Raw genomic sequence first — 21,167 nt, forward strand, 5'->3', positions numbered from 1 at the left:
TGAAAAAAGACCTAGAGACGATCATACTGAGTGAAGTCAGACAGAGAAAGACAAATATCACATATCACTTATATGTGGAATCTAAGAAAAATGATACAAATGAACTTATTTACAAAACAGAAATAGACTCACAGACATAGAAAACCAATTTATGGTTACCAAAGGGAAAGTTGCGGGAAGGGATAAACTAAGAGTTAGGGATTAACATACACACACTGCTATGTATAAAATGGATAAACAACAAGGACCTACTGTGTGGCACCGGGAACTATATTCAGTATCTGGTAAGACCTGAAATGGAAAAGAATCTGAAATACTCTTATATAACGGAATCACTTTGCTGTACACCTGAAACTAATACAACATTGTAAGTCTATACTTCAGTAAAAAACTGTTTTGAAAACAATATATGTATAGTAAGTTAGCATTTGCATCAAAAAGGAGGATCGAGATACACACACATATGTGTGGGAAAGTGCCCACATATGTATGCCTTTGCTGGTGTATACATAAGATGCTCCTAGAAAGATATACAAGAAACTGGTAGCATAGGCTGCCTGTAAGGAGATGAACTTGATGACCCGGAGCAGGGGTGACAGGGAGATTTTTCAGTGGATAGCCTTTTCTACCTTTCGAATTTTTGTACCACGTGCAAATACTATGTATTTTAAAAATTAATGTATAAATATTCTTCCTGAGATCACACTATAATTACAGTACAATTTGCATTTTATTGGACATCTGTTCAGATGACAATATAAGAAGATCTGTCTTTGTTTATTTGTTTGTGGCCATGCCACGTGGCATGTGGGATGTGAGTTCCCCAACCAGGGATCGAACCCATGCCCCCTGCAATGGAAGTGCAGAGCCTTAACCACTGGACTGCCGACGAAGTCCCTGTCTTTGTTTTTAAATGATCTGCATCCCATTTTTGGTCCAATGTTTCCAATTTTTATTACTGTGAACTGCATCGCTGGATGCGTTCTTCTACGCTTACATCCGTACACTCATGATTCCGTAGCATAAATTCCTACAAAGGGAAGAAGATTCTTCCACATTGCCTTCCCGAAAGGCTGTTCCAGGCCACACACCTCTCCCATCCACACCAGTGTGTGCCTGGTACTCTACTTATTCTACAGCCCTGAGTATTGTCCCCGAATTATGCAGGGTACCTATGTGGCACAGACAATGCTGAGTGCTTACTTGCTTTGCCTCCGGAGCACACAAGTACGCTACATCTCTCAGCATCCCTTGCCGTGAGGTGGGGCTGAGTCCTGGTTGGTGGCAGTAGTGATGTACACCAGCACTTCCAGAACTGGCCCCTAAAAACCTCTCCATGATCCTCAAGCTCTCTCTCTTCCTTCATCTGCTTGACATGTGCAGAAAGTCAAGTGGAAGTCTCTGAGCCCTAGAGCATTACTAAGTTGAGTAGAGAAACAAATTTTTACCACATCTCATTGCTGCCCCCTCCCCTCTCTCTGCACTGAGATTCGATCGCATGCCCTGGACCTAGCAGCAAGTCTTTGCACAAATGTCGTCTTCTCGGAGGGCATTCCCTACCACCTGATTTAGCCTGCCTGCCTACAGATCTGAGCAACTTTGAGGGATCTGCCTGTCTTTCAAATAAGATGATACTTGCATTTCCAATGAAACTTCTTCCCCAGACGATGATGCAACCTTGATAAATAGGCTAGAGCCACTTAGGGCAGAGGTGAGGGAGTGCAACGGTGAACCCCTGGGCCCTGAGGCGTCAGCCTTACCATTTCACCACCACTCCGGGGCCCCAGACCTCACCACGACAGCTCCAGCCACACTTCCTAGGCTGTGACCTGAACAGAGCATGGCGATCACCTCCTCCGTTCATTCTAAAATATATATTGAGGGAGTTCCTGCTGGTCCAGTGGTTAGGGCTCTGAGCTTCCACCGCAGGGGGCACTGGTTCGATCCCTGGTGGGGGAATTAGGATCCTGCAGGCCACGCAGCATGGCCAAAAATAAAATAAAATAAAATAATAAAATATTCATTGAGCACCTATCAGACACTATCCTCAAGGCTTTGGATATAGCAATGAACAGACGAGACAAAGATTCCTGCCTATTCGAGTGGGAGACACAGACCGTAAGCAACAATACTAATAAATAAGGTAGGCGAAGAGGTGATAAAAGGAGAAGAGCAGGTTATCCGAAGTGCGGGGCAAGAGGCACGTATCTGTGCTAAGTAGGGTGGTAGGAAGGTGACACTTGAGAAAAGACTTAGAGGTGAGAGTCACATGTTTCTCTGGGAGAAGAAGGCTCCCAGCAGAATTAAGCAAAGGCCCTGAGGCAGGGCCACTCCTGGAGTGTTCAAAGAGCAGGAATGAGTCCACGTGGCTGGGAACGTGGAAGGAAATGAGGTCAGAGGGTGCCCAGAGGGCGCAGGGCGTCACAGGCTACTCTACGGACTTTGGCTTTTGCTCTGAGATGATATACCTTTGCACAGTTTCAGATGGAGAAGTGACAGATATTCTGACTTACATATTTAGAAGGATCCCTCTAGCTTTTGTATCGAGAACACACTCAGGGTGGGAGGAAGGAGAAACTTGGAGGGTAGGGACAAGGCTGTGCAGAAACCCAGGTGTGAGGGATGGTGGTTCCCGCTGGATTTGGTAACAGGAGGTACTGAAAGGTAGAGGGATGGTGGATATATTTTGAAGAAGGAGCCAATGGGATTTCCAAATGCACTGGATATTGGGTGTGAAAGAAAAGTGGGGTTAAGGAGGCTCCCAAGGTCTTTGGCCTGAGCAGCGGGCAGAATGGATCTGCCTGAGTTAGGGAAGGCAGAGGTGGAACAGTTTTAGGAGGAGAATCAGAAGCTCAGCTCTGAACATGGTAATATTGAGATGTTTCAAGACATCAAAATAGAAACGTTGGGACTTCTCTGGTGGTGCAGGAGTTAAGAATCCGCCTGACAATGCAGGGGACACGGGTTCGAGCCCTGGTACGGGAAGATTCAACATGCCACGGAACAACTAACCTGGTGCGCCCCATCTACTGAGCCTGCGCTCTAGAGCCCGCGAGCCACAACTACTGAGCCCATGTGCTGCAACTACTGAAGCCCATGGGCTCCTAGAGCCCGTGCTCCACAAGAGAAGCCACCGCAATGAGAAGCCTGCGAACCTCAATGAAGAGCAGCCCCTGCTCACCGCAACTAGAGAAAGCCTACGGGCAGCAACGAAGACCCACTGCAGCCAAAAAATAAATAACTAAATAAAATAAAGTAAGTGTAGTAATTAAAAAAAAAAAAAGTCGAGTAGGCAATTGATATACAAATCTGGAGTTTGGCAGAGAAGTCTGAGTGGAGATTAAATTTCAGAAGTTAACCACCTGCCTTTTTTTTTTTTGGCCGCGCAGCACGGCTTGCGGAATCTTAGTTCCCTGACCAGGGATCGAACCCGGGCCCCCTGCAGTGGAAGCGCAAAGTCCTAACCACTGGACTGCAGGGAATTCCCTGCCATCGTTGTTGTTGTTTTCCTCCCAATGTATAATTTGACTCAGAGTATTGAATCCTCCATCGCTGCATCACTCTGAATGATGTAACTTAAATGTGTAACAAGTACATTGTAGTTGTATGTTAATACTCTGTCTCTGTGGATTAACTGTTGTACTTTGGACTGGGACAGTGATAGTTTAATATTTAACATTGTGAATATCGTGACTTTGTTTTCTAGGAGTTCAGATTATGAAAATGAGAATAATTATAGTACCAATGCCAGCATGACCCAGATAACACATAAAACAGACTAAACGTTTATGTTATTTTAATGACAAATGGAAGGACATATATAACTGGATTAGGAAAGTAAGGAACCAAAATATATCATACTGCACACTATGCAGAAAAAAACTGGGGATTGCACATGGTGGAAAAGAGTGTATGAAAGCACATGTGGAGATGGAATCTCACAAGTTCAGCTTGAGACAGGCAAGTACTCCTAAATCTATCAAAAGCCAGTGTGTTGGGACTTCCCTGGTGGTGCAGTGGTTAAGAATCTGCCTGCCAATGCAGGGGACACAGGTTCGAGCCCTGGTCCGGGAAGATCCCACATGCCGCGGAGCAACTAAGCCGGTGCGCCACAACTACTGAGCCTGTGCTCTAGAGCCTGCGTGCCACAACTACTGAAGCCCGTGCGCCTAGAGCCCGTGCTCTGCAACAAGTGAAACCACTGCAACGAGAAGCCCGCGCAGCACAACGAAGAGTAGCCCCCAGCTCACCGCAACTAGAGAAAGCCCACGCACAGCAACAAAGACCCAACGCAGCCAAAAATAAATAAATAAATAATAAAATAAATTTATATATATAAAAAAAAGCCAGTGTGTTCGTTTGCTCGTTTGTCTCCCCAAAAGACACCAAAGCTCAGCTGAAAACAGCAGCCATTGAATCGACACAAACATGTACGATCAGTGTACTGTTCCCTTGACCGCTCTATGAAACCGAGTAGAATTACATTTCCTCATTCAGATATTGCAACTAAAATGTCCTGTGGGCCAACAGAAGGGTAAACTCTAGAGCGTAACAGATGTGTTGGCCCCTTACAGTGCGAAGCTGACTCCATCGTATCTCACCAATGATCATACTTTCTACAGTAACTCAACTGAGGCATGGCAGACACAACAAATGTTTCCCCTAGCTCTTAGGTACTTTTTAAATGAAAACTGGAGCTTCAAATCATTTCTTAATTTCTATGAAGGTTGCCTTGAAGTTGCAGAAAACATAAAACAAAAAATTGCTGATCTCTTATACAAATACCAACTAGACTTTGCTTATTTACCTGCATATTCAGCAGAGAGCACAAATGTAAAATTTGGCAAATCCCATTCAGTACATAAGCTCCTTACCAAAGAAAACGGACAGATCTTACTTGCTAAGTGTCCTGGACACACTTGGCTAAAAAGAGATGTGATTTACTTACCTGTGATATTGAGGCTTTTATAATGTACATTTTGGTCACTTTTCCTTTTCTCGAAATGTAAAGAAGAATTAAATGAGGATTGTTTTTTGTTTGTTTGTTTTGTTTTACTTTATCACTTTTACTCTATTACGTAAAATTCACTTTGCCTTGAAGTTCTACTCTCAGAAGGCACACGTCACACTGATTCCTGGTGTCAGGCCAACGTGATGACATCAAGCTAAACATTCTCTCAACAAAAGCATTGAACACGGAATCATTAGGATTCTCAGTTTTACCACTAAATGAAAGAAAATAAGACATCCTAAAGACTGTAGGCAGTTTAGAGAATTATTACTGGAAAAGGAAACAGAAAAAGCAAAACTATTTTACTGTATCATCAGACAGGAAGAAACAGGTCATTGTCATTTTTATTCTGTATAGGCTATATCCATTTAAATTAGTACTATTTTATTTGCCGTCTTTTTTTAAAGTCTTGCCTTTACGTGTCTTAAGAACATATGTAAATATGCTTCCCTGGACTTGGTTCCCTGGGGCTCACGCTCTGCTGGGTACAGAATCTTTGGAGTTGTTCTCTTTCTCCATTTTACCAATTTGCATTTCCCCCCTTTTTCTCGCCAGCACCTCACACTGCTGCACCGAGGTCACCGTGTTATCTTCAATGTCTTCTCCGGGGAAGTAAGAGATTTGACTTTGGACATACTCTGCAGCCAGCACGGTCCCAGCAGCAGTGGCCAGGCCTCTGGCCTTGGAAGACTCAGGAGGGCAGGTCCCCTTATTGCACAAACTCGTCCACGTTCTTGACATTGTTGCTGCTTAATGCTTTTTAGAGTGACACCCTTTCCTTCTGTCCAGTTGAACTGACACACCTTGCATCCCATAATTTCTGGCCCATCAGAGAAGGAGGAAAGGATGTAAATTACTTGGATCTGACCTTGTTTCGTATGTCACCACCTCACTGGTAAATATTCATTGGGTTAGAAAGAAATACTATTGTGACACTCATAGGCTCCCAGACCCTGTAAATTCTAAATCATCAGGGGCTTCAGAAATAGGGTCAACAACTTTCAGAACTTTATTTCCAAACAAGTTAATATTACAAAACGCAGTCAACCAAAAATGAGGAATTCCGCCAGGGCAGTGGTTCTTGGTTGCATATTGAAATAAAATTTAAAATCGGTATTTTAAAAAAAAATACCCATGTCTGTGTGGGTCTTACCCCAGGAGATTCTGATTTAATTGGTCTAGGGTGTGGCAGCAGGACTTTTGAAAAGCAGCACACTTTATGGTAAAAGCTAGCTTACTTTCTTTCAAGATTATTAATTCCTTTAGAGATCTGGCTTCTATTTGCACACATTCTGCCTGAAAGTTTTTGATGGTATAAAGGAGGTGCTTACCCTTTGAAGGTAAGTGCTGACTGAAATATTTCTTACCATTAATATAGTGATAATCTTTATCATCAAAGTCAGTATGTTCAGTGACAAGCACAAAATCCTCAGTTCAGCCATCAAAGGTGAAAATGATGACCCTCGAAGACTCTGCTTTCTGGTTCACATACCCCGCCTCCTAACCTCCACACACCTTTGACTGGCTTTTTTTTTTTTTTCTTCCAGTTTTGCTACATTTTAATGGTAGGTTTTTTTTTTTTAAGTACTACTATTTTTTAAAATTAATTAATTAATTAATTTTTGGCTGTGTTGGGTCTTCATTTCTGTGCGAGGGCTTTCTCTAGTTGCGGCAAGTGGGGCCCACGCTTCATCGCGGTGCGTGGGCCTCTCACTGTCGTGGCTTCTCCCGTTGCGGAGCACAGGCTCCAGACGCGCGTGCTCAGTAGTTGTGGCTCACGGGCCTAGTTGCTCCGCGGCATGTGGGATCCTCCCAGACCAGGGCTCGAACCCGTGTCCCCTGCATTGGCAGGCTGATTCTCAACCACTGCGCCACCAGGGAAACCCAAATGGTAGGTTTTTTAAGGGATTAGTTTTAGGTCTTGTCAGCAACATCAAACAGAAGGTACCGAGTACTTCACAGGGTACAGAGCGCTGCCAAGCACCTCGGAAAATGTACGTGATGTGGCGAACATGTGGTTCTTGCCCCCTGAGGAGCTTACAGTCTGGGGGTCGGCGGCGGCGGTGGGGGGGCTGACAACTCACAGTCTAAGAGTTGAGTGAACAACAAAGTAATTTATTAAGGCAAATTCCTCATCCCCTCAAGCTACTGTGGATGGAATCATTTTGGAATTAAGCTAATCAAGAGAGAGGCAAGACTGAATTTGGTTGAGAATTCTTCAGGCTCATATAGTTTTTTAACATCCATCACAGTAAACAGAACTGACCTAACAGACAACTGAAAGTGGAGACTAGATCTCTTGAAGTGCAAGGGCTAGAACTTGACTGTGGTTACTTACTTTAAAAAGCAAACATACTGAACGGTATGACCAGGCTTATTACACTAGATTAAAAATAGGCCAAGTACTGGCACTGCGTTCCCCTCATGCTAGCATTGGTCATTTAAAATAGTGAATATTAAATATGTGGGCTCCATATCTAACCCACAGAATTCCCACCCCAAATCTTAATGTTCTGTGTATCAAGTATCCACCTCATGTGTACTATGAAAGTTTTATTTATGCCCCATTATCAAGTTGAAACAATGTAAATAGTCAAATTATAAAAAGCTCATGACCTGCATATTTCCATATGTGAATGGCAATATATCTACATAGGAAATAAATGGCAATCCTATCTACCTATATAAAAAAAAAAAAGAATATCTCCAGATTTGCGTACTCACCACTATAAGAAGAGGTAAGCAGGTTTCACAATCAGTTGTCAGAGAAACAGCAGTTATTCCTGCGGTATCTTGTTAGCATCTGACTAACAATCTAAAAGTAAAATTATTTTTAGATTACATGATTTAGAAGACATTATAAACCCACCAAGAATTCGTAATTATTCCATCATTAACCCCAGAATCACTATCAGAAAGAGTAACGATGTGATGTAGAAAGCAGCTAATCAACATGACTAAAAATATGCTCTTTCAGGGGCTTCCCTGGTGGCGCAGTGGTTGAGAGTCCGCCTGCCGATGCAGGGGACACGGGTTCGTGCCCTGGTCCGGGAAGATCCCACATGCCGCGGAGCGGCTGGGCCCGTGAGCCATGGCCTTTGAGCCTGCGCGTCCGGAGCCTGTGCTCCGCAACGGGAGAGGCCACAACAGTGAGAGGCCCGCGTACCGCAAAAAAAACAAAACAAAACAAAACAAACAAACAAAAAAATGCTCTTTCAGAAAAACGATCTGGTCATCTGGAAAAATCACAGCTACAACCTGTGAACACGCCCATATGGGATGCTGATTTGGCCAAGACACACTATTTCTAAGCAGGAGAACCATGAGATCAGGGTGAATCGAGGCCGTCTCCGAGGAGCAGCCTATAAATTTCCAGACTGACCTTGGGCAGCATAATTGGTCCAATTCCTCTCAAAGGCAGTTTCATACTATCCTACCCACATCAACCCAAAGTTTGACATTAACTCGAAAAACCGAAGAGCATATTGGAGCAGAAGTGGACAGGTGTGTAAATCTAGCACACTCTTATTGCTGTATTAAGTGCCCAGGTGAGCACATTCCACCCACAACAGTGTCGTTCCAGGAAGCAGGGCAGGAGTAGTGGCACGTTAGAAAAGAGGCTATTCATTGCACAATTAATAGAAAAGTGAAAACATTTCAAGATCTACAATAAGCCTGTATTCAAAGGAGTCTTTTACGTCAGTGACGTGCTGGACTTTGAATTCTGTGCTACAGCTGTGTAACGGACTCACTCTGGCCTGCTGGCCTGGGTACGGCTTGCTTCCTGCCTGTTGAAGGGTGAAGAGGCTACACAGAGCTAGGGTGCTTTCTACTGAGTGGTAAGATTCACAGACGTTCCAGGGTATTCGTGTCACGATCATTCCTTGGGCAAAGTTTGATGCAGATGAAGACAAAGTGGTTTCTTGGTCAGCAATTGCAATTTCTTTCTTTTAAAGTCAGTGGGTTTCTTGTATAGTTCTATTACAATTGGCCCAGGTTTAATTTCATCCTTGTCCATGAAAGCAAAACACTTGGTGCTGGTAAACCTTTTTTTTAGGCTTATAGTGTTCGAATTCAAAGAAAATAGCTGCACCTTTGGTTAATTTTTCAACATGCTTCTGGAGCTCCATGTCCACATTAAAATGAACATACGTATCTTCTTCTCTTGAAGTCACTGGAGTCTCTTGCACAGGACTTAAATCTATGCCATTCAGATCTTTTACGCTAACCGTGATATAGGGATCAATGCATTGCCCAGCATCTTTCAGGCCAATTTTCTCAATTCTGATAATGAGTAACGTCACTCCTGGTTCTGACGGCAACCTTGGTAATAAAGTATGGGAAACTCTTAGCAGGAAAGGCATCAGGAGACCCTGCTCTAGCACCACCCTCTTCTTCAAATTCCAAATTCTCTTCTTCACCAGGTGCTAAAACTCTTCTTAAGGGGACAGGCTGAACATCAAATGGGAATTTATTATATGTAAGAATATTCTTTAGGATTGGTTCTAGCTTCTTCAGATCCTCCAGTTTAAATTCTTCTTGGGACCGTGTGGACTGTAAAGCTGCACTTCGTAATTCCAAGCATGTCGCCATTTTGCCTATAGTTTTCTTTTGTTCTTCTGTGAACTCAGAATTGCTGTGCTGAGCTTGGGCCTCTTTTTGTAGGTGTCTTGCTAATATCTGATGCTCCTCTATCGCCTCCACCAGCTGGCCCCAAGAGTCGAAGTCGGAGCCTCTCCCAAAGCTGGCACCCCAGCGCTGTGGCAGACTTAGGGTCACCTCTGACATGGCCAGTCCCCACCGCGTCCCCTCCCACCCCTACCCCAGCGAGGCTGGGCTCTAGGGCGCCATCCTCCCCGGGCCTGACCCCGACATTAACAGGGCCAGGAGGAGCCGCCAGGCCACCGCCACCACCCACCAAGGAGCCGCCCAAGCCCATCTGCGGCCCGAGCCGAACTCTGCAGCTCTGAAGCCTTGACTGGAATTCTGCCTCCTCAGAACCCTGAGCGTTATCCGCTCACTCAGCCCCTTCAGCGTGCACACGCGTCCCCCCAACACTGCTGTCTGTCCTTCCCCACACACTTCCCAGGGCTTCCCCCACCGCCTTCACGCCCACCACTTCTCACTGGCCTCCTGGGTTGAATGCAGTCATTCTTTGCGAACGCAGTCAAGCATTTTGAAGGCATTCTTGTCATTTCAATACCTCCACCAACGGTGGCTATGGTGGGATGTGGTGATGGCATCAGTAGTGACAGGCAGCAAAGGTGGTCAGGATGACGCTGGCTGCTGCTGACGCAGCCATGACAGACGGGAGCAATGGCCGCTGTGGCCACAGGTGGTGGCCACAGACGTGAACCCAGTGGGTGAAGCAGGCGAGGCGGCTGATCTTTGCTGGAGAGATCCCTCTCCACCAGAGCCCACTCTGCCTGATGTGTGTGGCAAGCGGGGAGTGGCAGGGAATTTAAAATCCATCCCCTTGGGACTCCCCTGGCGGTCCAGTGGTTAACACTCTGCGCTTCCACTGCAGGGGGCACGGGTTCGACCCCTGGCCAGGGAACCAAAATCCCGCAGGCCAAACTAAAAAAACCAAAAGACCCCACAGAAAACAAAAAACCCATCCCCTTAAGCAGCCCTCAACCAAATGAAGGGTGTACAAATGCCCTCACCCCGAGAGTGGGAAGTCTATTTCCACTGCTTCCCAGAGCTGCCCAGAGAATGAAGCTGTTGCCCACAGTGATACCTTGCTTGAAAATGCACCTCTGATGTGCTGCCTTCCCTTCCCTGCCTCACTTCCCACAGCTCCACCAGTGCTTTCTGGGATCATCTCCCAAGCCCTTGTCTCAAAGTCTGTTTCTGGGGGAATCCAAGCTACGATAATGCGTCACGAGCCAAGCATTCCAGCACATATGGCAGATGAACAACTGACCATATGCCAAGCCAGAAAGTCGAGACAGATTTCCAAAGACTGAAATCATATAAAATATGTTCTCAACCCAATTGCAATTAGGCAAGATAACTAGAAAAATCCCCATATGTTTAGGAATTTAAAAATACAATTTTAAACGTCTAAATAATCTGAGATCAATGAAAAAAGCAAAATAGCCATGCTTTGGGGAAACAGTGCATATATTAGAAAAGGGAAAAGGCTGAAAATCAGTGAGCTAAACATTCAAAAAGGTAGAAAACAGAAAATTAAATCCAAGGAAAGAAGGTAATAATAAAGAAGAGATTTAAATTAAAAATAAATATATGAACTAGAGAGCACCAACAAAGCCAAAAGCAGGTTCTGTGAAAAGACTAATAATATTGATAAACTCCTGTCAAGACTCATCAAGAAAAAAAGGAAGAGGACACAAATAACCAATGTCAGAAATGAAAAAGGGGGAAATTCCCTGGCGGTCCAGTGGTTAGGACTCCACACCCTCACTGCCGAGGGCCCAGGTGGGAACTAAGATCCCACAAGCCACATGGCTCAGCCAAAAGAAGAAAAGAGAGAAATGAAAAAGGGGCCTTTGTTACAGGTTTGACAGACCTTAAGATAATATGATGATATTAAGAACAAATTGATGACAATTTAAAAATTAAGATCATGTGAAAAATTCTTAGAAAAATACATTTTACCCAAACAGACGCAAGAATAGAAACTATGAAGTTTTTATGGGTAAATATGGGCAAAAATTCTTTGCAGGCAAACGCCATCAAGAGGTGGAGTCCCTTCCCCGCCAAAAAAGAGGGAGATTCTCCAGGGCCTTTAATCTGGGTTGGCCTCATGACTTACTTCAACTAGTAGAATGTGGTGAATGTGGTGACTTTGTTTCCATTTGTTTTGCTCTCGTGGACCCCTGAGACTCACCATGTAAGGAAGCTGGTCTAGCCTAGTGGAAGAGAGGCCTGTTAGAGATGTTCCAAAATGTAGTCTCCACCTCCATTTTGTCTGCTCTTATCACTTCTTTCAGTCACATGGAGAGAACCCCACCCTAGCTTACTCAAGTAAGGACAGGTTGGCTGAAAACATACACAGAAATCTGAGGGCTCAATCCACAGCCCAAGGAAACTGGAGCTGGGAACAGAAAGCCACCAGGACCCAAGCAGCCCTTTCAGGGACCACAGGAACTGATCACAACCCTCTCTCCACAACCTGGGTTTTCCTGTTTGGGCCACATGGCATCCAAGGGCCCCTGCAACCCTGACTGCGTAGGACTCCCACCCTGGCTGCTAAGCCAACCAACAAGTTCCTTTGTTTTAGGTGTCAAATCCCCAGGAGAGACTCCCAGCTCATTTTTCCAAGCCAGAGCACAAGCCTTAGATTTCAAATGGCCAGTCCGGTCAGCGCTGACCAGTCACTTCCAGTTTCTGTAAGCCTGGATTACGCTCCAGGGAAGAGCAACTTATCTGAATGGTGAAGCTGGGTGCAGGCTCTGGGCTCTCTCTCTGCATACTTGCCTGTCTACCCTCTGCTCCTTAGGACCTCCCCTGCAGGAAGACGATCAACCAGCCGTGCCCACGGACCCTGTAATCCTGCAGAGAAACATTGAGAAGCTGCAGTAGCCACTGCTGGTGCCTACCCGACCCGCTCAGCACCCTCTGCTGTGTGCCAAAGGCTGCTCACTTGTCTTCCCACTGCTCTCTGCTCAGGGCCCTCCCTTGGTGGCAGGAGGGCACTCGACCACGCATAGGGCAGTCAATGCCCATGAAAACATCCCTCAGTGTCAGACGGGGAGTTGGTGTACATACACCCCAACTTCCTTGCCCCTGGGATGGGGGAACTGAGGTATGTTCTGTGCCGCCTCCCAGAAGTCCCAGGTGGGACTGAGCCTCAGCTGCCCACAGCAGTGACCGGCTTGATGATGCACCTTTTATTGGCTGCCTTCGTCTCTGTCACACCTCTCCACTTCCCTACGAGTATTCCTGGAATCATGCCCCCAGATACTACCTGCACTCAAATCCTCCGGGTTGGACTCTGGAAGGATGCAAACCAAGGCAGAGGAGAAGTCCAGCGCAGCAAACTCTAAGCCACGTCCGTCAATGCAGCTGTTTTCCATACAAAAGCCAGTGTTTTCACGTGCATTGCCTCATGCCCATGTCTATTGCTCAACTGGTTCTGAACTCAGGAGGGAAGGAGGTGTGTTATTTATTGCCCCCTAAGCCTCAAGGAAACACTCAACGAAGACTTGTAAATGCTACAGTTAAGGTGAGAAGGAGCCCTTCTCCGTATCCGTGCGGCAGGAGACAGGAAATGGATGTTGGCAGAGCTGAGGGGGAAGAGGGGTCGCCTTAACCCTGGTGAACAGACAGAGCAGCTTGCCCCAGGCCCCTCCTTGGCGCACTAGGTGAAGCTGGGGAACAGGGCCCGCAGGCGCTGAAGGCAGGAGCCAGAGCCTGTAGAGTCTTTATTTATTGTGAGCCTTGATGTCCAGGGAAGCCAGGCCCGTGTCCACAGCCCTCAGGACTCCACCTGGCCATGCTTCAGGGGTGGAGGCATCAAGCGCAGTCACTCATGTCCAGTTCTCCTACGGTCTGAAGGGTCCTCAGGAGGCAGGAAGTGGCTGTGCCTGCAGAAAAAAGCCGCATCAACATCTACTAGCACCTCTTGTGTGCCTGGCCCTGGGACCACTGCTGGCGAGATCAGGTAGACACGGCAGAGGCTGCCCTTGCCGAGCTCACAGCCTGGAGGGAGAGGGTGTCAGGTGATGACCTCGGGTGCAGCGAGCCGTCACTGGGAGCAGGGAAGGCAGCGTTCTGCTGGGGTTACACAGCACCTGCTGTGTGCCCAGCCCTGTGACAGGTACTCGGGACCCAGCAGTGGATGCAGCAGACACACATCTCTGACTCCAGGGAGGGACAGACACAAATGAACAAAAACGTGTCAGCGGGTAAATCCTATGAAGGAAACTGCATCGGGGTGAAGGGCAGAGGTGTGTGGAGCGGGAGGTACAAGCGGCACTTCACGCCGTCAGCCGCGCTAACGTGACATGTCTTTATACCGTGTTTTACGAGATGAGCCTGTGTGTTTGCTATTTTGGAGACCAGAGAAGAGAGGAGGCCTGAATTTCACTGCCCCCAATCGGAGAGGGAAAGCTGCAGCTGGGGTGCCATTACCGGGAAGGGGAGGGCAGTCAGGAGGACCTGGGTGCGGGGTTAATGACTCTGAGTGCGCTGGAAAACCACAGGCTTTAAAGGGGACAGATGTGACCCCCTTTCCGTTTTTAAAAGCTCCTCTGGCTACTAGCGGGGAGACAGAGGGTAGCAGGGGGCAGGGCAGGGCTGACCCCAGGGAGACCAGGGAGAGCCCTGGTTGCTCATTCCGGGAGGGAGGGAGCAACTGGCCCTAAGATAGGAAGGTGGGGTCTCTGCTCAGATGCTCAAAAAACTTGAAAGAAGTACCACCAAAGTATAATTAATAAACTAGCGTGAACAGTATGCAATCATTACCGAATATTTTCTGAAAAGAATTAAAAGTCCGTCTCACTGGTGTCTGCTCTTGGAACCTGAACCTTTCACTTACCTGTGCCTTATTAAAAAAAAAACAAAACCCAATGTCTACAGGGCCTGGTAGAAGGCATTTCCCCTGTCTTTAGGCAAGAACTCCTCTGAAACAGGCGATGGGAGGGAAGCAGCCACAAGGCAGTAAAGTATAAGCCATAGTGGAGGGAGCTCAGGGATTTGGGGAGGATGGAGACGGGCCATGACGGGATTTTCTGGGGGAGGTGACATCGAAGCTGGGATACGAATTAGCCAGATGGAATGGGAAGGGCAGTCCAGGCAGAGGAAAAGTGAGATAAAAGCCTGGCAGCAGGAGAGACCAGCATTCAAGTAGCTGCATGTTCACTGGGGCAGGAAACACAGAGCTTGAGGTGGATGTCGGGTAGAGGCAGGGCCAGAGGCCATGTCCTGCAGGGCCCCAGAGGCTGTGCCGGGGTGTAGACCTGGCCTGGTCAATGAGAGCCATGAAGCAGTACACAGTCAGAGTTCCTCTGGGATCACTCTGGGACCTTCACAGAGAACGGACTGAATGAGGTAAGACAGACAGCATGGAGGTCCAAGAGAAGGCTTCTCTTCTGGGTGCGAACAGAGAAGATGGGGCCCCAGGAACCGAGAGAGGGGCAAATGGGAGGGGGTTGAGAGGGATCTGGTGAAAGATGTGACTTTTGCCTTCGGAGCTTGCAGGCCAGTGGGTGAGACAGTAAACATCTAAACCAGCATTCCTCAACCTTTTTTTTAAAAAAATTATTGCCCCCCAAGGAGTCTTTTTAGACATTTTTTAAAAATTGCACCCATCCATGACACTTTAATACCATAGATATAGTGTATATCTGTTTAGGTACTGTATACATTAAAAACAGGTAAGACTTTTTTGCCCCATCCTTACCCCCACTGCCCATACAGCTGAGAGGCAATGAGGACGAGAAAGGGAGAGCGGGTAAGGGAGGAGATGGATCAGGTCAGCCTGGGGAAGAACACAGAGAAGCAGCAGGAACCTGGGATTTTGTTCTCAGTGTGGATGAGGAGTCACCAAAGAGCTTTAAGCAAAGGTGTAATGTGACTAGTTTTCAGTTCCTAAATGTTCTCTCTGGCCACCGCGTGGAGGCAAGGTAAGAGGGGATTCAGGGAGACCAGGGAGAAGGCTGGGGCAAGTACCTTGGCTGTGGGGAGGGGGGAGGAGACGGCTGGACTAAAGCAGGGACTATGGAATGGGTAAGAGGGGAACACGTGCTGATGTTCTGGAAGCGGGATGCATGGTAAAGGTCTGTGTGGGGCTGAGGCTGACTCCAAGGTCTTTACTCAGCAGCTACGAAGATGAAAGGGTGGGCTGAAGTGCTGGGCTGCTGTCTTACCTCTGTGGCAGAGGAGGTGCGTGTCGGCTGCACCTGCTCAGCACACTGCAGGAAGCGGCGCACGTGTTCCGCACAGTTGCCCACGGCTGCCTCGTTCTTTCTAAGACATTCCTCAAAGGCCTCAAAAGGCTCCGCACAGGCCTGGCGGATCTGCCGGATGACTGGGCTGCAGGAGCAGGGCATTTCAGGCCTGGGGAGATTTCCACCCCACTGCCTACCCCCCCTCCACCTGCCCCGTACTTGCCCACACTCACTGGGCAGACGTGCACTGAGCAATGCTCATCTTAAGGTGGTGACAGTCTCGTTGCCATGACTCAGGCTTGGCTGCCACACACTGGCCATACTGCTCCAGCTCCCGGCCACAGTAGCGAGCAGTGATCTCCAGGGCCGCCTGCCTGTGGGACGTGACAGTCTGAGGATAATTCCAGGCAGTAGGCAAGAAAGGGAATTCTGATCTGAGTCTGGAGTGGCACCCCATGGGGTCTTGGGCAAATCTCAGAGTCTGAAGGGTCCTGGGATAGGGCCAGGGAGGTAGAGAGGTAAGGCATGAGCCTTGGGGGCTGTGGAGCAGGCTGGAAGCTTCTGGGGAGATAGTGGAGGTCCTGAAAAAAAGGTCTGATTATTCCAAGGCAGTCTGTGGAGGTTCTGGAAGAAGGGTCTGGGAGTCTGGGCATGCCCCAGTTTAGGCTTGGGAATCATGAAGAGAAGGCTTAGGGCCTTAGAAGTAACACCTATTGTTTTCCGAGAGAACCTGGGAGCCCTAAATGAGTTCGAAGGCCCTAAAAGTGAGGGTTAGAGGTCCAAGGGTTGAGGTCTTGGGTCCTGGGGAAGGGTCGGTCTCTTGACCAAAGGGTCTTAGAGATGAGACCTGAAGACAGGGGTACTGAAAGGGAGACTTGAGGCCCTGGGGCAGGTTTGGGGGTCCTGGGGTGGGTCTCAGGGTCCTAGGGGCATGATCTGGAAGCCCTGGGTGAGGCTGGGGCTCTAGGGTAAATCTGGAGGGTCCTACAAATAGGCTCTTCAAGTTCTTGGGAACAAAGTCTGGAACTCCAGCGTGAGATCAGTGGTGTCTAAGAACAAGTCTGTGGGCCCTATAGGTGAGATCTGAGATACTCGACAGACCCGGAAGTTCCAAAAGGTAAAGTCAGATGATCCAGGGGGAGGAACCTGGAGCTCTAAAAGGACGGCTCTAAGAGTCCTAGAGGTCCTGGGAGAAGTCTGGAGTCGTAGGGTTGCAGGGTGAGGGACGAGACCCGGTGTTTTGGGGGGCAAGGCTTGGGGTGCTGAAAGACTGGACCTGAAAGTCCTCCGCTATCACCCGAAAGAGGGGCGGAGCCTAAACGCTCAGAGGGCGGGGCCTGAACACGCGCAGAACTGAGGCTCGTGAAGGACAGCGCTGAATCCTAAGGCTCGGGATCTCCAGGGAACAGAGTGGACAATCCTTCTTCCGGGAGTCCTGGCCTAAGTCCAGATCACTGGGGAAGAGAAAGAATACGGGGGCAGTTACGGGGTAGGGGCTCCCGCTACTCACATCCTGAGGCCGATGCCGGAGGAGGATCAATGAGGGAGGATAGCCCCGCCTTTTCCGGTATCAGGTTGTCATGGCGGCGCCCAGCCCAGCCCTCCTTGCCTCGTATTTTCCCGGTCGCAGAGCGGACAGGCAGCCCAGTTCCCTTTAGGCCCAACCCGTCATGGCGGCGCCCTACTTCTCCTTCCGGCCCCGACCTCTAATGGTGGAGCCTTGCGTAGCCACTTTCCGGCCTCAGCCGGCTCGGTACTTTGTGCCCTTCAATTTCCGGCTGGCCCTGGCGGCACCGGGAATTCACCGGAAGTACTGGGAAGAATCGCGGTACCTCCGCTCTAACGCGACTGCGGCGCCGGTGTGCGCCGTTCCTGTACTTGGCCACAGCCGCACTCGCCTTTAGCCGCCTTACTGGATGGAGCTTGTGGCCAGCGGCTGCCGCTGCTGCGACCCCTCAACACGCTGCCGTTCGCGGCTTGGTTGGGCGCCGTGGCTGCGGGCTGCTGGGTGCCCGGACACGGAACCTGATACCTGATGCCCCTCTGCATCTTCTGCTCTGCGCGTGCGCTCACTAGCCTCTGGGGACGCTGGTTGTACGCGAGGCGGAGCGGGCGGGAAGGGGGTCACCCCGGGAGCAGGAGAAGGAGGCCTGGACCTCTCGTCTACTCAGCCTGGGTTACCCAGACCGTGTCCCCTACCCCTTGGCATAAATTATGAAGTCAAGGCGGACGTGAGTTTTAGTCTTGGCTCCCTGCCACATTGGGGAAGTTAGTTCTCTGTAATTCTTCATCATATGACAACGTTTCCGCCTCCTCGTCTGTCTTCAGGTATGAGGCTCCGTGTGAGTATCCCTTGGTCAGAGAACTGAGCGTCAGTCCTGCTGTCTTGTGTGCAGAGCTTTTTCCAGACCCAGGGTGAGCCAAAATGAACATAAAATGTAGTTAATCATAGTGGCTTAGAGGAACAAGAGCCATTTGTGAGCACGTGACAATTGCTTGGAGTCTCAGTATGTTACCGAACTGAAATAGCACAGCTCAGATGGGACTGGAACCCATGGGCTGGGACTCGAACTCAGTGTCTTTTCATTGAGCTCGCACACCTGGTATCAGGACTTACAGAAGCTCAGGTTTTTTCTGTCTGGTTACTGAAAGAATTCAGTGAGACACAAAGTGATAGGAAAGAAGTGGATTTATTTAGAGAGATACACTCTGTAAGCAGAATGCAATCCATCTCAAAAGGGGAGAGTGGCCCGGAAATATGGGGTGGTTAGTTTTTATGGGCTGGGTAATTTCTTAGGCAAGTGGGAGGAGTATTCTAACTACTTAGGGGAAGGGGCGGGGATTTCCAGGAATTGGGTCCCTGCCCACTTTTTGGCCTCCTGTGGTCAGCCTCAGAACTGTCCTGGCACCTGTGGGCATGTCATTTGCATATGTTAGTGTATAATGAGGTTCAAGGTCTCCTGGGAGTTGAATCTTCCTCCATCTTGGGCCTAATCGGTTCTAGCCAGTTTTTGTCATACCTGCAACGGCTCTGTCATTCTTTTATTTTTTTTTTATTTGTTTGTTTTGGCCACGACACACAGCTTGAGGGATCTTAGTTCCCTGACCAGGGATTGAACCCGGGCCCAGGGCACTGAAAGCTCCAAGTCCTAACAACTGGACTGCCAGGGAGTTCCCAGGGAAAGGTTTTTAAAGACAGGGTGAGGGGGCTTCCCTGGTGGCGCAGTGGTTGAGAGTCCGCCTGCCGATGCAGGAGACACGGGTTCGTGCCCCGGTCCGGGAGGATCGCACATGCTGCAGAGCGGCTGGGCCCGTGAGCCATGGCCACTGGGCCTGCGCGTCCCGAGCCTGTGCTCCGCAACGGGAGAGGCCACAACAGTGAGAGGCCCGCGTACCGCAAAAAAAAAAAAGAGGGTGAGGGAGCGGGTTTGTGAGGTGTGTGATCAGCTCTAGACATTCTTCTCATTGGTTGGTGGGAGTTAGTATCATCAACTTTCTGGTTCCAACCAGTCTGGCGTCTACGTGCCTCCATCTGGTGTGGGTTTCAGTATGTGCAAAACAGCTCAAACGACACGGCTCAGAATATTATCTGTAGCCCCTGAGGAGGAACTAAAGGGCCTTGACTTTGTTTAATGGCTAAACTATTATTATTTTGTCTTGTTTGACGGTTTTCCTTTCTGCATTTTCTCACTTCTCTGATTAAATTTCCTCTTTGGAACTCGGGGAAGGCCCAGGAGGCTAAAGTTTTTCTACAGACAGAAGGTAGGCAGAGGACATGGGGAGGAGGTGTGTTCTGGAAGGGCCCCAAAGGGTCCTCCTTGGTTGCAAGTGTGCTCGTCTGTAAAATGGGGATGATAACAGTGAAATTCTTCACAAGATAATAGTATATGTGAGCGTTTTAGCATGGAGCCTGGAAGAGAGGAAGGGAACAGCGTCAGCATCTCTTCTCTTTGGCTTCAAATGTAGACTAAATTCTCAGGTTTTCCCTTCCTGGGAGAGTGAAATCTTAACCTCTCCCATGCCTCCCCCTGAGTCTTATCCCAAAGTCCAGGTAATATGCTTCCTCCAGGGAAGGGTTTCAAACGTCTGACACTCATGCCTCCAAACTTCTAGTTGCCTTTTGGCCTGTGGCTCAAGAGTGTAACTAACTTCCTCTTTAGGAATCAAAGGTAAGGGGGACCCAAGTGACCCTAGGGTTTGGAGTGAAGCAGATCTGGGTTTGAACCTGAGATCTCGGACAGAGTACTTCTCTCTGTGTTTCAGTTTCCTTGTAACAGATGTTTCAGGATTTCCTTGTGAGTAGAAACATAGATGACATGCAAAGCACCTGGTAAGGAGCACTTTGTATTTTCTTTCTAGCCTTATCAGAGTTTGTTATGTTGACCTAAAACAAATAGGCTGCCAGTTATTTCTCCAGCAAAAGTGGGTTTATTCGAGATCAGTAAAGCAATACAGTTAACAGGTCTGCAACCATAGCAAGCCAGGTGCAAGTCCCAGCACAGCAAGGAGAGGAGAGCTCTTCTAAAGAGGAGAAAAGGAAATTGGGAGGACTGGAGTAAACAGAGTCCATTGGAGGGATTGGGAGTTTGAAGTTTAGCGGCTTTTTATTGGCTAAGTCCTGACAGTCTCATTGGCTGAGCTCTTGCTAGGGAAGAAGAGGAATCGCTTCCTGTTGGGTTCAATTATGTGTTAGGTTGTGAGTGCGCCCCCTTCTGACCTCCTGACTCTTTTAATTTTGGTTCTGTTTATTACTTTTTACAATTATTATTGTATATATTTGTTGGCTTATTTTCTGCCTACTTCAAAGCCCTGTGAAGCCCATGAGAGAAGGGGCTTTGTATCTGTATCATGGTCACTGCTGGCTACCCCACAGCATGGGGCCTGGCCGAGTAATAGTGGAATGAATGAAACAGCGTGCTCATAGGATTGCGTGAGGATAATGATGAAATAAAATTGTTTTTAAGGCAGTACAAGAAAATATTTAAACATAAAATTCTCAAAATAGAAAAAGGAAAACAAAATTCTCTCTCTGCCCATTTGAGCCGCTACCCCCTCCCTTTCATTGTGCATTGGGCATCTGCATTATACATCAACTAGATCCCCTAAGAAGATACAGAAATGCCTACTTGACAAAGAGAAAAAAAAAGCCAATCCTCCTGGCACCAGCAAAGTAACTCCTCGGAGATAACATTCCTTTCTCAATCCTGTAAGCAATTGCGATGACCCACTACTCTCCTTGTTGGGCTGTGTTAACTGTCAGTATGTTACTTTGATGTATAAGCCTTTGTCTCAAAAACTTA

The 21,167-nt window shown here is 48.1% G+C and overlaps 1 protein-coding gene and 1 pseudogene across 1 annotated transcript; both read right to left on the reverse strand.

Annotated features, from left to right (window-relative positions):
• Window positions 1-8,130: 8,130 nt before the first annotated feature.
• On the reverse strand, window positions 8,131-9,801 carry LOC112398924 (axin interactor, dorsalization-associated protein pseudogene; annotated as a pseudogene).
• A 3,590-nt stretch (window positions 9,802-13,391) lies between these two features.
• Window positions 13,392-17,561, reverse strand: CHCHD5 (coiled-coil-helix-coiled-coil-helix domain containing 5). Its single transcript, XM_024743759.1, has 4 exons — window positions 17,378-17,561; window positions 16,101-16,241; window positions 15,847-16,012; window positions 13,392-13,563 (listed from the first exon to the last, which is right to left on the reverse strand). Coding segments are annotated over exons 1-4 (333 nt in total). The 5' UTR covers window positions 17,380-17,561; the 3' UTR covers window positions 13,392-13,539.
• Between the last annotated feature and the right edge of the window lie 3,606 nt (window positions 17,562-21,167).

Source organism: Neophocaena asiaeorientalis, unplaced genomic scaffold (genome assembly GCF_003031525.2).
Source record: "Neophocaena asiaeorientalis asiaeorientalis breed wild unplaced genomic scaffold, Neophocaena_asiaeorientalis_V1.1 scaffold114, whole genome shotgun sequence".
Lineage (NCBI taxonomy): Eukaryota > Metazoa > Chordata > Mammalia > Artiodactyla > Phocoenidae > Neophocaena > Neophocaena asiaeorientalis.